Source organism: Notolabrus celidotus, chromosome 19, assembly GCF_009762535.1.
Source record: "Notolabrus celidotus isolate fNotCel1 chromosome 19, fNotCel1.pri, whole genome shotgun sequence".
Lineage (NCBI taxonomy): Eukaryota > Metazoa > Chordata > Actinopteri > Labriformes > Labridae > Notolabrus > Notolabrus celidotus.
The window spans coordinates 5389990-5406865 of NC_048290.1; the positions used below are offsets into that span (position 1 = coordinate 5389990).

At 37.8% G+C, this 16876-nt stretch overlaps 1 protein-coding gene and 1 long non-coding RNA gene across 5 annotated transcripts in view; one reads left to right on the plus strand and one right to left on the minus strand.

Moving 5' to 3' along the window:
* Positions 1–2377: 2377 nt before the first annotated feature.
* Positions 2378–16876, plus strand: part of tnpo1 (transportin 1) — a 40017-nt gene continuing 25518 nt past the window's right edge. Inside the window, exons 1-5 of one of the 4 annotated variants that reach the window (XR_004634993.1) lie at positions 2378–2566; positions 2688–2805; positions 5117–5192; positions 5800–5949; positions 6969–7075. Coding sequence is in view for 3 of the 4 variants with exons in the window: in XM_034710110.1 (XP_034566001.1) it covers positions 2701–2805; positions 5117–5192; positions 5800–5949; positions 6969–7075 (438 nt within the window). In the remaining variant the exon portion in view is untranslated. The remainder of the gene's footprint in view (positions 2567–2687; positions 2806–5116; positions 5193–5799; positions 5950–6968; positions 7076–16876) is intronic. The other 3 variants (XM_034710110.1, XM_034710111.1, XM_034710112.1) reach the window with 3 other exon arrangements.
* LOC117831416 lies at positions 4995–6464 on the minus strand. The gene is made up of 2 exons (XR_004634994.1): positions 6426–6464; positions 4995–6010 (listed from the first exon to the last, which is right to left on the minus strand). It is a non-coding gene; the product is annotated as an uncharacterized LOC117831416 (long non-coding RNA).

Sequence of the window (16876 nt, forward strand, 5' to 3'; positions counted from 1 at the left end):
AGGCAATTGAACCAGCACCTCTTCAGCCACCAGTCCACTTGCCAAACTTTGTCCATACTGGGACTCGAACCGGCGACCCTACTGCCACCCCAAATAGCAGTAATTACAGGCAGTATTAAAAATGTTTCAGTAGTGACAGGTTGACATGGTGTGATTATAGTTGGTAATGACAGATTAAGCAATAAATAAAAAATAGTATGGGTATGTAGTATGACCGTGAGTTGTAGTAATTATCAAAAGTAAGTATTTCAGTCGAGGCATGATGGCTGTCTAACATGAGTCTGGTTCTGCCTGAGGTTTCTGCCTGTTAAAAGGAAGTTTTTCCTCGCCACTGTAACTAGCTAAATACTGCGATGTGTAATGCTCATGGTGGATTAAGGTGGGGTCAGACTGAGTCTTACCCTGTCTTGAAGTTCTGTCTCTGTTCATAATTTCACATAGAGTGGTCTAGACCTCCTATGTTTGTAAAAAAGTCCTGAGATAGCGTTTGTTGTGATTTGGCGCTGTACAAATAAAGATTGATTGATTGATTGATTGATAGTAAACAATAAATACAACTTCAGATAGAAGTGTACATAGTGTGTATACATCTGTAATAGTTGTCATATTTTTCATTGCTATTATTATTGTTATTATATTTTAATTATGTTACATTGTTGTATTCCCCTGTCCCATGTTGTAAGCTGCTGTAACAAAAGAATTTCCCCCATTGGGGCACCAATAAAGTAAATCTTATCTTATCTCTGATCTCTTTTTACTGGAAGTGATTTGCAACGAAGTTTAAAACAAATTACTCTGAGTATTTGCTTTTAGAAACAAAGTTTTATAAAGGACAAAAATAGCAGCAGTAGTGCCTTTTTACTCCAGATTTAAACCAGCGCTCTTGAACACAACAATGACATCACGAATCCTTCAAAGTGAGCCGCGCTGCGTTTAAGTACCGTCGGAAATATGCACTTTTACAGGCCTCGTTCTAAATCCTGTCAGATCCTAAACTCTTTTTAAATTCACATCTACTTATCCATCAACAGGAATTAGTCTTGGATTAAATGTGCGTCAAAAATAAGTGATTAGTGCAAAAAAAAAAAAAAATACGAACATCAACAGGTGTAGGTGTGAACTGATTCTCTGCTTGTCAGTTAGAGCACTGCAGTGTATGGGAGTATCTCTGTCATGTATTATTACACAATGCTGCTTCTGCTGCTGCTGGTGACACAAAGATGCCCCAATGCAGACATTAGTGCTCGTCTGTGGCAAAGCAGAGCTTCAGTTTTTGTCACCTGCACATGGAAGGATGTAGATGAGAAAGAAATGATCAATCAATCAGGCTTTATTTATAAAGCGCTTTTCATACAATGACATTGTAACACAAAGAGCTGTACATAAAAATAACTTAAAATAAAATAAAATAAAAAATAAAAAAAATATATAAAAATATATCAAGGCCCTGATTTTTAGATAGATAAATGAATAAATAAATAAATAAATAAATAAATAAATAAATAAATAAATAAATAAATAAATAAATAAATAAAATAAAATAAAATAAAATGTGACTAAAATTTGAACTAGATAATAAATAAATAAAATAAAGTGTCTAAAATTTGAACTGGATAATAAATAAATAAATAAAATAAAATATAATAAAGTGTCTAAAATTTGAACTAGATAATAAATAAATAAAATAAAATGTGACTAAAATTTGAATTAGATAATAAATAAATAAAATAAAGTGTCTAAAATTTGAACTGGATAATAAATAAATAAATAAATAAAATAAAATATAATAAAGTGTCTAAAATTTGAACTAGATAATAAATAAATAAAATAAAATGTGACTAAAATTTGAATTAGATAATAAATAAATAAATAAAATAAAATGTGACAAACATTTGAACTAGATAATAAATAAATAGAATAAAATAAAATGTGACAAAAATTAGAACTAGATAATAAATAAATAAATAGAATAAAATAAAATGTGACTAAAATTTGAACTAGAAAATAAATAAATAAAATAAAGTGTCTAAAAGCTGAACTGGATAATAAATAAATAAATAAATAGAATAAAATAAAATGTGACAAAAATTTGAACTACATTATAAATAAATAAATAAATAGAATAAAATAAAATGTGACTAAAATTTGAACTAGAAAATAAATAAATAAAATAAAGTGTCTAAAATTTGAACTGGATAATAAATAAATAAAATAAAATAAAATGTGACTAAAATTTGAGCTAGATAATAAATAAATAAGATGAAATAAAATAAAATAAAATTATACTAAATATAATAAATGAATACATAAATGAATAAAAAAGAAAAGAATACATGTGTCTAACAGTACATGTTTGGTCGGTACTCTGCAGGCACTAGGACCCCTCCGCCGGGTGTCAGTCGGTGAGGTAGCCACATAAATGCGTCGGGACTCTGTTTGGCCCGCAGCTTTCCAGCTTGTTGCGAAAACGGATGTTCCTGCCGTAACAGGCCCATGTCTGAAAACCCAGACAGACGGTCACATTTCTACACTAACTCAGATCCAGCCGACGGCGAAGTCACAACAGGTAAAAACGCCTCTCCGTATCTGCAACATGGCGTCATGTAACGTTTACGTGCTCGTGCCTTTGAGAGGAATCTATGAGGCGTTCGCTGTCAAATCCTCTCATGTTATTTCTTTATCCGCAGCAGCAGCAGCAAGATGGAGTGTGAGTGGAAGCCAGACGAGCAAGGACTTCAACAGATTCTCCAGCTGCTGAAAGAGTCTCAGTCACCAGATACGTCCACACAGAGATCCGTCCAACAAGTATCCTTACCTGAACCCTGCATGACTGTTATTACATGTTTATTAATTCAGTTTGTCTTTGTAATGTCACATCGACTCAACAGGCTAGCCACAGCTAACACTAGCTGAGGTGCCGTTATAAGCAGGTACGCAGGTGTTGTCCAGCTTTGTGTCTCCTTAGCAAAGCAGGCCGTGCAATGCTAAATTACTAATATTTGCCTTTTTGAAAAAATATTAAATATTGAAGCAGCTGTTGTGTTAATTTAACCCTCTTGTTATGTTCGTTTCTCTGGAACAGCAATTATGTTCCTGGGTCAATTTGACCCGGGGCATATTCAATTATCCAAAAGTGTCAGAACCCCCCAAAAATACAAATCCACATTTTTTAAATTTAGAATTTTTAACTCCATTACTAACCATTTAAATCAAGATTTAGTCTATTGGTGTTCTTTAATTCTCACAGATCATAGTTCAATGAGGATAACTCACTTATTTTCATTAAAATTAATGTTACATTGGAAAGCCCTAAATATAAATACATGACATTGATTTTTGTTAATTTTATTTTACATTTTTATTTTATTAATTTTATGAAGTGATGTTGATAAATTAACACCTCTTCTGTCACATGCAGCCCAGATTTTTATGCTGCATTTATCTGGTTTGGAAGGCATATCTAGCCTAAAATAGACTTCTAACAGCCTTCTATTTACTGCATGTATGTATTGTGCAGCCAGCAGTCATTGCCTTTCTACACCTCCCACTTGCTTCAGTAGAAATAATTCAATTAGCAGCCAATACATGTAACACTCCTTTAATATATCACCCACTACCTAATCTCCTAACAAGGCTGGTTCACTTCAGTATATAATGAGATTACAGCTAAACATGGTATTATTATTACAACAGATTAATACTAGATAGAATTTGCATGCAACACATTAAAAGAAAATTATTTATGCAGGCAGATAGTTTTTTTATTGAAAAAATGATCTAGTTAATACATTATAAGACAAAATTGAAACATATGGAGCCCCCTGATTATTTTTTTTTTTTTAAAGTGCTCAAGGTATTTTTTGGACTCACAAGTGAATATCTTGTGCACACAAGTTATTATAAGAAATACATTAAAGTTGCTCCTGTACACAATAATTAAGAATATCAAATAATATTAATAGAAGAAGTAATTATTAAGCTAGAAATACAAATACAATGAAAATAATGATAATAAAAGTATGTACAGAAGACAGAATAAGCTGTGTAGAAAATAATTGGTTATCCAGTGTGTACAAGAAATTTTGTTCATGCAAGATAATTCATTTGTGGAAATATGTAGAAATTATTTTGTTTGCATAAGTTATTACCTTGTGTATACAAAATGAAACATTGACACTTCAGGGACTCTGTATGTTGCTTAAAAAAGCCTTAAAATGTGAAAATATCTAAAAAAGAAATGCACATTTTGAACAAATTAGCAGAGACAGTGATGTTCAGTTATGGAATTCACAGAGATATAATGTCCTGTTTGTCCTTAAAACTATGGATTTCCATACCCAAACTTGAGTTATGAATACTAAGTAACCTTTATGTACCAGAAGGACTACAAATGTATCATTTTTAGTATTTAATATTATTTTGGAGGCTTTTCTAATAGTGGTGTAAGTAGGACAACATCATATTCTACTGTAATATGTCATTTACAGTCTAGTCATGGTCACAGAGAAGCTCCCTCATACATCTTATGAGTGTTCCTGTTTATTTGGCATGACACTGCAAGCATCCGTCTGCCTTTAAATAAAATGTAAGGGCTGTTAATATGAATACAGTTATTGCAGTGGCGTAACATGAAAGGTCCACAATCAATCTACCCTTCAACTTCTCTACTGTCATCAAAGGAGAATGCATTCCAGTATTTCCCAGAGGTCGCAACATAATTTTGCTTTCAGATGAAACAATAATGATCCACTGCTCCGTGCAGCCGCTGCTTATGTTTCCTATTTGGTTGCACGCCGGACCCCAAATGATTTGCTTATGTATCGCCTCATATGCACCGCATCATTAAGTCACTGACGAGCCGTAAATATGCCATTTAGGTGGAGATATACCGGAGTAAGCCTCATCCTGTGACATGTTTATGACCCAATCTACAAACATAAACCCACTCCCCTCTTACACACACACACATACACACACACGTAACGCTACACCTGCACCTGCACATAAACCTTTATTATTCTTCTCCTCACATGGAAGTGAAGCTCTTTTTGCAGTCATGCATTTGAATGTAATGAATCGTATACGCACAGTTGTCTTCCTCAACCACTGTTCCCAGAGACTCGAGCAGCTGAACCAGTACCCAGACTTCAACAACTACTTAATATTTGTTCTAACAAAGTTAAAATCAGAAGGTAAGCTCTCCACCTCTCTGTTTTGTTGTTACTTTGTCGTATCTGCTTCGTGTTCTTACACCTGATGCTACCAGACAGCGTGAACATCAGACATGTTTTTTAAAACATTCTTTTTTTACATAAGTGCTCAGTGACAGGTCTGTTCGGCCGTGACTTGGCTGACCCCGTGGCTTCTTTGCCACGGATGATGTGGCACTCAGAATATGGGTCACTCTAATTTTAAACCCAATTCTTGGCAACATTGAACTCTGGGCTCGACCATCAGAATAGTAGATGAATTTTGAGGAGTGTTGAGACGTTTATGGATGCTAAGATTATTGCTTCTTGTAAAGATATCACAAACCACAAGTGTTCACAACAGAGCTCAATAATAAGTCCAGAAGTTTTTGTTTTAGTGGGTATTTTTTTGCACTTTTCAGCAGCACAGGTGAAGAAGGATTATGATTATTCCTTCTGTGCTGAGTTGAATAAAACGGCATTATGGCCATTTAAAAACAAAGTTATTAAACACTCTTAACTCTGCCCTGTAACTTGAATCTAACAGTGTGTTTGCACTCAGCTGAAACATTAACAAACCATTAATCAGTTTTACTCTCCACCCCCGAAGATGAACCCACCCGGTCCCTGAGTGGGCTGATCCTGAAGAACAATGTGAAAGCCCACTATCAAAATTTCCCTAATGGCGTGTCTGATTTCATCAAGAGCGAGTGCCTCCAAAACATCGGTGACTCGTCGCCGCTCATCCGGGCCACTGTGGGTAAGTTTCATCCTCTGGGTCTGCTGGATGTTACGGCGTACTTCTTAAAAGTTTGTTCGCTCTGAAATGAGACAAAAGCAGATTAAAATACAGCAAGGACACAAAGGAAATAAAAAAACATATAGGTATGAAATGACTTCTGGATGTTATTGAAAACTGAATTTGGTGTATATGAATCTGGGGATGGAGACTCATGGGGAAATATACTTAGTTTTTTGCTCGACAATGAAGGGACTTTTGCAATATATGCATCACTACAACAGGGATCAATGCATCTTTTCTAAGCAGGGTGTACATTACTTTGTGAGAATAAGTATTATCTGTCACACTGAGCCATGAAACAGGACCCAAATGCAAATCTCAAGGCAGGAATCAAATTTCACTCTGTTTAATCAGAGTTCAGTACACAGGTAGTCCATCAGGAAACAGGCAGAGGTATCCAAAACAGGATAAGAGAATACACACAAGGAACTCACACAAAGGAAGACTGGACCGCTGTCACGAGTACAAGTCCAACTGGCACAGAAGGGAGGGACGACTGAGCTTAAATATACAGGGAGCGGGGTTAACGAGGCAGAGGAACGAGGCAGAGGTGAGGCACATTAGGGTAATCAGGGGAGCAGGGATTGAAGCTAGCGGAGGTGAAATCTTGTGCTTCTTAGAGTGACGTTATCTGTCGGGCTGCACCTTTAAAAACACGAGTACTGAATAGATAAATAAGCATGGTTAAAGCCAGATTTTGATGTCCCAACACTTAGACAGATATACACATTAAGTATAAGTAAGGAAGGTCATTGCTGTTTCAGCGTCTCCTACATCACTTCTTGTTTTATTCTACAGCAGTGAACTGAAGTGTGGTTAAAATGCAGATGTATGCTACAAGCTCTGTGGGCTATAAATGCAGAACTAAATGTATGTTCTCTTTTCTTTTTGAAACCTGCTGACAAGTAAAGAGCATACTCCTTAAAATAAGAATTTTATTCCAAGGTCATTCACAAAGTTGATTCTTCTCTCTCCAGGTATCCTCATCACCACCATTGCCTCCAAAGGAGAGCTACAAAACTGGCCCGAGCTCCTGCCTAAACTCTGCCTGCTGCTGGATTCAGAGGACTACAACACGTGTGAGGTGAGGATGACGAAGGTGGTGTAGGTGTGATCTGACTCTCTGCTTGTCAGTTAGAGCCCTGCAGTGTATGGGAGTATCTTTGTCATGTATTATTACACGATGCTGCTTCTGCTGCTGCTGCTGGTGGTGACACAAAGATGCCCCAATGCAGACATTAGTGCTCGTCTGTGGCAATGAAGAGCTTCAGTTTTTGTCACCTGCACATGGAAGGATGTAGACGAGAAAGACATGCTACGGAGACGTTACTCCTTGATGGAAAGAAGAGAAAATATTTGCATTTGTTTGATGAATTTAGCATACATAAGAAATCGGATGGTATTTCATTGGGGCATTTAGCATAAAATCAATCAACCAATCAGGCTTTTCATACAATGACATTGTAACACAAAGAGCTGTACATAGAAATAACTTAAAATAGAATAAATAAATAAAAAAGATATATATAAAAATAAAAATAACAAGGCCCTGACCCTAAACCCACCCCACAATGCTAAGGTTAAGAACACAATATATGCAACAATAATAATAATAATAATAATAATGAAATAAATAAATACATTAAAAATAAAAGAGAAGTTGCTGAATGAACTGAGGAAACTCTCATGGTATCTTAATGAGGAAACACTGGAGGTAAAATAACATGTTAAAACTCAACAAAGGAAATTAAACTCACCAAAATAAAATACATTGCTAACATAATAAAACACTAGAATATTAAACCAGTAAAAGAAAATAAGATGCTATACTTATCAAATAAATAAATAGGTAAATAAATAAATACATACAATAAAAGAAAATGTGTCTAAAATTTGAACTAGATAATAAATAAATGAAATAAAATAAAATATAATATAATATAATAAGATAAAATTTGACTAAAATTGGAACTAGATAATAAATAAATACTTAAATAAATAAATTAAATTAAATTTGACTAAAACTCTAGGTAGATGATAAATACATAAATAAATAAATAAATACAATAAAATAAAATGTGACTAAAATTTGAACTAGATAATAAATAAATGAAATACAATAAAATATAATATAATATAATAAGATAAAATTTGACTAAATTTGAAACTAGATAATAAATAAATACTTAAATAAATACATTAAATTAAATTAAATTTGACTAAAACTCTAGGTAGATGATAAATACATAAATAAATAAATAAGTAAATAAATACATAAAATAAAAGCAAAGAAAATGTGACTGAAATTTGAACTAGATAATAAATAAAATAAAATGTGTCTAAAATTTGAACTATCTAATAAATACATAAATAAGATGAAAGAAAATCAAATTTGACTTAAAATTGAAGTAGATAATAAATAAATACAATTAAATAAAATGTGACTAAATTTTGAACTAGATAATAATAAATAAACACATACATAAATAAATAAAGTAAGGTGAGATAAAACTGTTATAAGAATAAAACTCAGTTAAAAGTGAGATTAAAAAGGTTGGCCTGTAGTTGCATCCATCCAGCATTAGACATGAAAACGTTGCTGCATTTATTCATTCTTTTTACATCATTTGCAACATAAATTAAGCCCCTTTAACCAGCTTAATCAACAAGCATTAGACCCAAACATGAAATATGGTGAGGCTGTTAAACCCAGCAGCTTCTACAGTATGTTTTTGGCTCTGTTTGTGTATGTAGGTGGTTACATTACTGAACTGTTAAGAGCAAGAGTTAAATGTGGTTTCCTGAATATCATACCAATCTGTCAAATTCTCTCACTGGTTTATTTTGCATAATCGGCTCATAAGCAGTCAAACAAAACTGGACCGGGTAGCAGCTTTTGTGTAGCTGTGTGAGTGTGAGAGAGAGACAGAGCAGGATTATGTGAGTGCAGATTTGTGATCATATGTCATTCCACACTTGTGCTGTAACTAAGCATGTCTGGGCACACACAGTGCTTCATGCCTGCTGCTTTATTTGTTTATTTATTTACTGTGGGAAAGGAAAGAGAGAGAGAGAGAGAGAGAGAGAGAGAGCTGGGTCAGCCATAAAGCAGCAGCTGGACCATGTCCTGCTGGCCAGATGAGCTGAAGGCAGCCTCACAGCTGGAGGGGCAGCGAAAACCGCAGATTATTCAACGTGGATTCAGTTATTCTCTCTCCATCCTTTTTACCGAAACACCATTATGACCTCGTTTTTCTGACTTGGCTCACATCATCCTCCTAGAATAGCTTTCATAACATGCAAATTTGCAAAAAAAAGAAACGTCTTAATCTGTCATATGCTGCATGATGTGGTGAAAGATGACGGTGCAGAAGCTTGTAGTAGATGCTGGGGTCATTTGATCCTGCACCAGAGTCGTATTTAAGCTCATATTGACTCCCTGGTTGTTAATATTCTGCATGTGCGTGTATGACATCAGCCACTATAGGAGACCAAGATACGTTACATTGCAGAGCACAAACACATTAAGCAGAATGTTTAATTCAGCCGTGTTGAAGGGCATTTGAAATGTATCTTGGCAGGATTACTCATCACCACCCCCTCGCAGCAGGAACGATCATATGATGACTCTCTCTTTTTTTTAAACTGAGCTCTACCAAGTGAAATCTAGTGTGACAGAGAAATGTCTCCCCTTTGTCGCGCCCTCGCTCTCTGCCTCTCTCTCTCCCTCGCTCTCATAAAGCTCATTCAGAAGCGGAGATTTAGGTCAGCTATTTACTGCAGAGGATCTTTAAGTGCATGTGTGTGTACACGGCTTAACAGTGAGCAGCCAACAAACTCCTCATAAGAGTCGCTATGATTTTGAAAAGCAGCTTGGGGAGGCTGGAAAAGCCTCTTAGGGACTCATGTTAAAGATGGTGAAGTTGGTGCTGGATAAAATAAATGTTGACTAAATTTTTTGGTTAAAGGTGCAAAAATATATATTCACAACATTTCTGTATTTGTGGCTATCAGTCGGCATAGGTAAGGAATGATGATTGCACCACCAGACATAGTTTCCTGCTGCTTCTACCACATGTTTTTACTAAGGATGGGCAATGATTTTGGAATATTCAATAATGTGTTCACTTTGTACAAATCAAAGAGATACTTTGAATATTATCTCATTTTAAAAGTACAATTTTTCATGGTTTTTACCGGTGCCTGGTTGTAATCATATGCTGTATAAAATATGGATGTAGTATCCGTGACGTCACCCATCTGTTCCTGAGCGCTGTTTTGAAGCCAATCGATGGCGGCAGCCATAATGGAAATGCCGAACTCAACCAGGCAGAGTGTGACGTACAGGGGCGGAGTTTGAGCCTCCGAGCCAATAGCTATGTGTTCCCGACCGGGAGTCCAGTCAGTCATGTCCTTAATTGGGCAAAAACTTTTAATCTTAATATCTCCTGAACTAGGGGTGCAACGGATCAAAAAACTCACGGTTCGGATCAGATCACGGTTTTGAGTCACGGATCGGATCATTTTTCGGATCAGCAAAAAAAAAGAAGACAAGACAAATATAACGTTGTCCCTCCATTTATTTTGTAAAACACTTTGCCCATTAAATAAAAACAACATTCAACTCAAAATGTACTGCATGTGCAAAGCACCCTATCTGTGGGCCGTCCTGCCTCATTCACTGCATTTCATGGCATGGCAAGTGAAGGAGCAGAGGAACTTCTAAAATTTCACTCTATTCTTCTTTCAATCGCTGATTTTCACCGTCCACTTTTCTTTGAGCTGCAAACTTGGAACACACCGTTTTATTCTAGGGTCCTACAGCTGGCAAAGTGCCAATATACGAACTGCTCCATAAACGAAAGTAAAAGTTAAAATTTGTACTTGCAGCATTGGACTCTAAGTGACCCAGTGACAGCCTGTCTGCGTATCGTTGACATGGAGACAAGTCCCAGTAAACACGCGGTGACCCGACCAAAACACAGAGTGAAGGTATAACAGTTCGGGGACCACAAATAGACGGCCGGATGCGGTCCACGGGCCGCGTATTGACGGCCTCTGGTCTAGTGGGTGCGCGACGGAATTTCATAACGTGGCTCAAGCACATTCAGCATTCAGTGTATTTCACAGGGAAACCCAAAATGCTCCCATACATGTGACTTACAAGATGCAGAACATGCGGTCATCACGTGAACACGCGCAACTTTTTTCATCAACTGATCCGCGGACTACGTCCGTGCCGAACCGTGGAGAGGCATCCGAACGGATCACGGATCAACGGTGATCCGTTGCACCACTATCCTGAACCGTCGCATTAGAAAAAATTCACCCCCAGTACAGTGTGTGCCGATAGAGAGATTAGCTTCGTAGGGCCATGCCGTTTTTTGAACCAGGCTGTAAACATGTTTATTAATGCTGCAAAGATCGTCTTTTTCCCATTCATGTCTATGTGGTTTCCGGTGTTTCTGCAGCCAGCCTCAAGCGGATTCTCTATGTATTGCAGTTTATAACACTTCCACATGGGCTTCATCGTTTGAGACCGGAGGTTGCCGCTTGGTTGTAATACAATATTCCCGCCAGACAGTAGCTATAGAGTGTCTTAAAAATTAAGTATCACAAGAAGAAGAATGCTAACTGCATTAAATAGGTAAAGAAGAAGAAAGCAGTAGCGACAGTCGTGGCGATTTTCTTCGTTTCTGAATCTCACCCTACTACACACGTATTTCCAGAGACTGAGCATTGCTGTAAAATATAAACATACACGCCACGCGGCGGGGATTATTCAAATAATCGTCGAATAGATGCCGAATGGTATTTTGGCTTGAAATGTCCATCCCTAGTTTTTACCATAGACTGTATAAATAATGGACGTAGTATCCGTGACGTCACCCATCTGTTTCTGAAGCACTGTTGTGAAGCTAATCGTCGGCGGCAGCCATATTGGAAATTTTGAACTCAACGTAACTGCTGTGGAGTGAGTGTGACGTAAAGAGGCGGGCTTTGAGCCTCCTAGCTGACAGCTACAGTGTTCCCGCCTGTCAATCAAGTCAGCTGTGCCTCTCGTAGTGGAAAACTCGTAATCTTAATATCGTCAAAATTGCAGCGTTATAAAAGAATTCACCCCCCGATCGAGAAATGAGCTATCCAGACTACACTCGTCTTTTGTACCAGGCTGTAAACATGTTTATTTCTGCTGTAAAGATCGTCTTCTTTGAATGGGTGTGTATGTGGTTTCCGGTACTTTCGGAGTCAGCCTCAAGTGGACACTTGAGGAACTGCAGTTTTTAACACTTCTGCATTGGCTTCAATTCTCGCAGCCACAGGTTGCTGCTTGGTAAGGAATGATATTTTGCAGCACCATAGATAGTTTCATGCTGCTCCTCTCAGACGTTTTAACACCTGAGTAGCTTATTTTTTTAATGGTTTGTTGCATATGAGACATTATTTTGTAGAGTGAAGCCCTGAAGGTCAACTTACATTTTACTAAACACAAAAACATTTCATGCATCTGTGAAAGGTTCTTGGCATTCATAGAAATATTATTTCATGGTTTGTGAAATGTTCATACAGTTGACCTTCAAGGCCACCGTAGTTTTTTGCAGCTGCAGCTCTTCAACTATGTTACAGGAAACAATGTTACACTTTAAGTCGAGAGGGCTACCTTCACATCACATGAGGTCATGTTTTATCACAAAGGAAAGCTCTTTCATGCGTGTTTTCACTGCACCTGCACCTGCAGCCTTGTGGCATTTGTGTCAGGTGGAACCAGGGACTGAGTGTTGTGGCTCCCTTTCATCTATGATGGCTTGTATTGTGCATCTCTTTGGACTAAAAACACTGTCAGATGCAGAGCTGCTTCTACACAATGACACAGCCTGCAGAAATGTACCAAAAGCAGAAATATGCTTCATAGTACATGTAACTGAGACCGAACTTCACTGAATGTAAACTCTTTAAAGTAACATTTGCATTTCTCCTTTAAAAGGTTTCACTTGTGCACAAAATAATGACATCAAGCCTAGAAACCTGAATTATTCAAGCCATCATCACCACCTGTACTTTGATATCTATTTTAGGAAGGTTTGGTGGCGGCCAGTGTAAAGTTACTGATCTGTATGCACTATGTAACTGAAGTGATGACAAACGGATGTTTGTGTTGTCATGCGTTGAATGCATGTGTGTGCGATCCTCATCATGCCAGTCTTTCCACAATGGAGCTAATGTCTGAAGATGCCAAGGAGAAAGGAGGCTTGGAAGAATAGTGTACTTGTAACTGTTAGCATACAGAAATGTCCGTTCCTGGAAACTGCAATGTTGGGATTTAGTGAAGTCAAACAAATTCAACCAATCCTGGCATCTTTTGACTAAACACCCCATTAACCCCATGGCGTCAACATGTGTGTCACCAAATTAATTTATTAGATATTCAAAATTTGGACCTCTTTGTATCTGCGATGTTGTGCAAAATCAGAGCATATTTACAGTGCCATAAATATCTCTGAAACGCTGCATGCCAAAGACTTAGGGCCTGTTTCCACTACTAGTGTTTTGGTAGCACCCACAACGTCAATTTCAGAGTGCTTCTCTCCACACTTACTGTTGCTGGGTTTCAAAAGTTTTCCCAGCACTTCATCTGCCCTTACTGTTGACCATTTAGCCTGTTTTGAAATACTATTTATGCTTCATATTTGCTTTAATAAAGAGGAATTATACAAAGAAAAGATAAAAACAATGGTGTCATAGTATAAGCAGCAGTTCTAGACCTGGAAATAGCATCCTCAAAAACAGGAGCATGACTAGTTTTACCTCCATACGAACCAGCGCCATTGTAGGTCATGAAGTTGATATCAGGAGTCCGGCCCCTTCTTGATTTAACTTGATTAGTGATGGAGAATTAACATTGATGAGCACACTTGCGTTCCAAAACTGACACAGCAACAGGAAGCAGCTGATGTTGGGCATTTTTGAGCTTAGGATGCTGAAAACACTCAACTGCATTTGATTTGGGGGAGAAAGCAGGCACTGGCAGCGCAAAAGATGCTGTTAGTGGACACAGGCCCTTATTGGTTTTCTTTGCTGTCCCTGTTGATGTCAACAGTTGATGTTGGGCATTTTTGAGTTTAGGATGCTAAAAACCCTCAACTGTATTTGTTTGGGAAAGAAATCCAGCACTGCTGTTAGTGGACACAGGCCCTTACTTGTATTATTTGCTGCCCCTGTTTCTTATCAAAAGTTCTCTGACAGAACAGGACCTTAAATAACAAGCAGAACGCTGCAAAGCTTAAAACCACATGTCGATTTCATCAGTGTGACATCAGTATCACTTCTGGGCACTTCTTTATGTTTTTATTTGAAGTGTCTTCACACAGGAACTGACCATAAGCTATGTCAGAAGACAAATGGGTCACTCAGTTTATAGGAAGCTTGATTGCTTCATCTGAGGCGTTGTCGTAGTTGCTCAGAGTTGGTGTGCAACGTGTTACACAAACGGGTATTCAAACATCTCAACTTTTTTATTATAAAGCTGCAGCATTCAAAGATTTTAAGGTTGCAACGATCACAGAAAATGCCTGGGTTTCAGTTTCCCTTCTTTATACTCCCATCTAAGCTAGTTTTGTTTACCTAAAGAGGGGAAATCTACATAATTTCATTGCCTTGCTAACATCAGGATTTTCAGCAGTAGCAGTAGTAGAGAGAGTCCCCTGTGCACCGCTCTGTACCCCTCTCTACACGCTCTATAAAAAGACACGAGCAGGTGTTTTGGATGCCAAGTATAACGTTAGTGGATAGCTGTATATAGATTTTGCCCGAGAGCAATTTTACTGTTCTGATAAATGGCTGTTGGAAAGTGCTTTTGAGGGTCAAGTTCAGGTCAAACAATCATGTTTTTAAAAACGCTTTGTAACCCCGGTGCTCTTTTGTGGAGAAACATTATTCAAACGTCCACAGCAGGAAGCCGGCTCAGCTGGACACGTTCACTCTCCTCTCTCTTCTCCTCGGCTCACTCTCGTCCGCATGACTGACATACTCAGGTTTAATGACCTTCAACAGCACGACTCGAAGGAAGGATTACACTTTAGATGCTTTAGTATCGCTGGAATGTTTGAAGGCCACTCCCATTTCTGTACCCTTCTCTGTTCACACACACACACACACACGGACACGCCACAGTGGGAGCGGTTTGATGTCCTGCTTTACACACACACTCTCCTTTTCAGGTTAGAAGGTATCTTCCAATAAATACGCAGGTGTGATAATCGACCTGCTTTTCTCTTTACAAGTTCACGTTAAACTTGTTTGTGAAAAGACAGAACAATGAATTCATTTCAATCCTTCTAAGCAGCAGTGTGTCACTTCTCCACAGCACACTGAGGCTATGGATACTAGTCAAAGACTCCAGCGGCCTAACTTTAATCACATCAATCTGCTAAAAGAAGTCCAGTTAATTTGACGTTGGTTTGATTACAGTGGGACAAAAGGCGGGACAGGTACAGCAGAGAAAAAGGAAGGAGAGGTTAAAGACGCGAACAGTGTCGGCTATGACTGACTGACTTGTGAAACTGAAGATGGCATGGAGCTGACACATAGTTGAACACAGGACGGGATACAGATAAATGTCACTGACTCTGAGAGTGACGAGGCAGAAAGGCTCGATCAGGTGCGGCTCTGATTCACCTGCTCACCTTGTGTGAACTCACCATCAGTGGACGTGTTCAGTTTATAATAACAGCTCAGTTAGCTCACTTAAAGAAGGCAGAGGAGGCAGCTCAAACTACTTCAAAGGAAGAAAAATGACCACTTTTTCAATTAGTAAAATCCTGTCTCAATGAATACCTGGTGTGAAATGATTGATTCATTAAGTAAGAAGCTGTGTGATCAGTGAGATAGTGTGTAATGATTGGGTTATACTAACAGAAGAATGCTATCAAGGGGGGGACAAAACCTCTTGGCTTCACATCAGGGTCCTGCTCACCCTGTCGGAGCTCTAATCTGTCTTCACACCCTGCTCACTTTACCTTATCCCTTACTTATTCACCTCAATGTGTTTATTACAATATTTAAAATCTACTCACAGTTTTCCAGGTTCTTTGGTGACTCCAACATGCACACAACCAGTCAAAAGTCTGGAAACACCTTCTCATTCAAGGGTTTGTATTTATTTTAATTATTGTAAACACTGTAGATTAATACCAGAGACATCAAAACTATGAAAGAACATATATGGAATTATTTAATGAACAAAAAAGTGTTAAACAAAGCAGAATATGTTTTATATTTTAGATTCTGTAAAGTAGCCCCCTTTTTCCTTCATGACAGCTTTACACACTCTTGGTATTCTCTCAGTCTGCTTCATGAAGTGGTCTCCTGGAATGGTTTCTAATTATCATGAGCCTTGTCAAGAGTTCATTTGTAGAATGACTTGCCTTCTTAATGTGTTTGAGACCATCAGTTGTGTTGTTCAGAGGTAGGGTTAGTACACAATGGATAGCCCTGTTTGATTTATGTTGTAATCCAGATTATGGCAAAACCAGATTATTTCATAGTTTTGATGTCTTCAGTATTAAAGCTGGGGTTGGTAATCAGATTTAGATGCACTTTTTGTTCTACTGGTTAAAATGATCTTTATGTCCTGATGGCAATCAATATATAATGTGTTCTTAAAAAAGAGCGAAGAAAAGCTGCTATCTACAGCCGGAGTAAACCTGGGAAAACACCAACCAATCAGCGTTTTTTGGGTGCCAAAATTTTAAACCATTCAAATCCCGTCCTGCCGTTCTGCCCGCCTCCTGCACGTACATTTCCCCGGCGTGCACTCAGAGTCTCCGTCCCCTGCCTCTGCTTCCCCTGACTCTACTGACTGCCCCTCTCGCTCGACCTCGGGCCT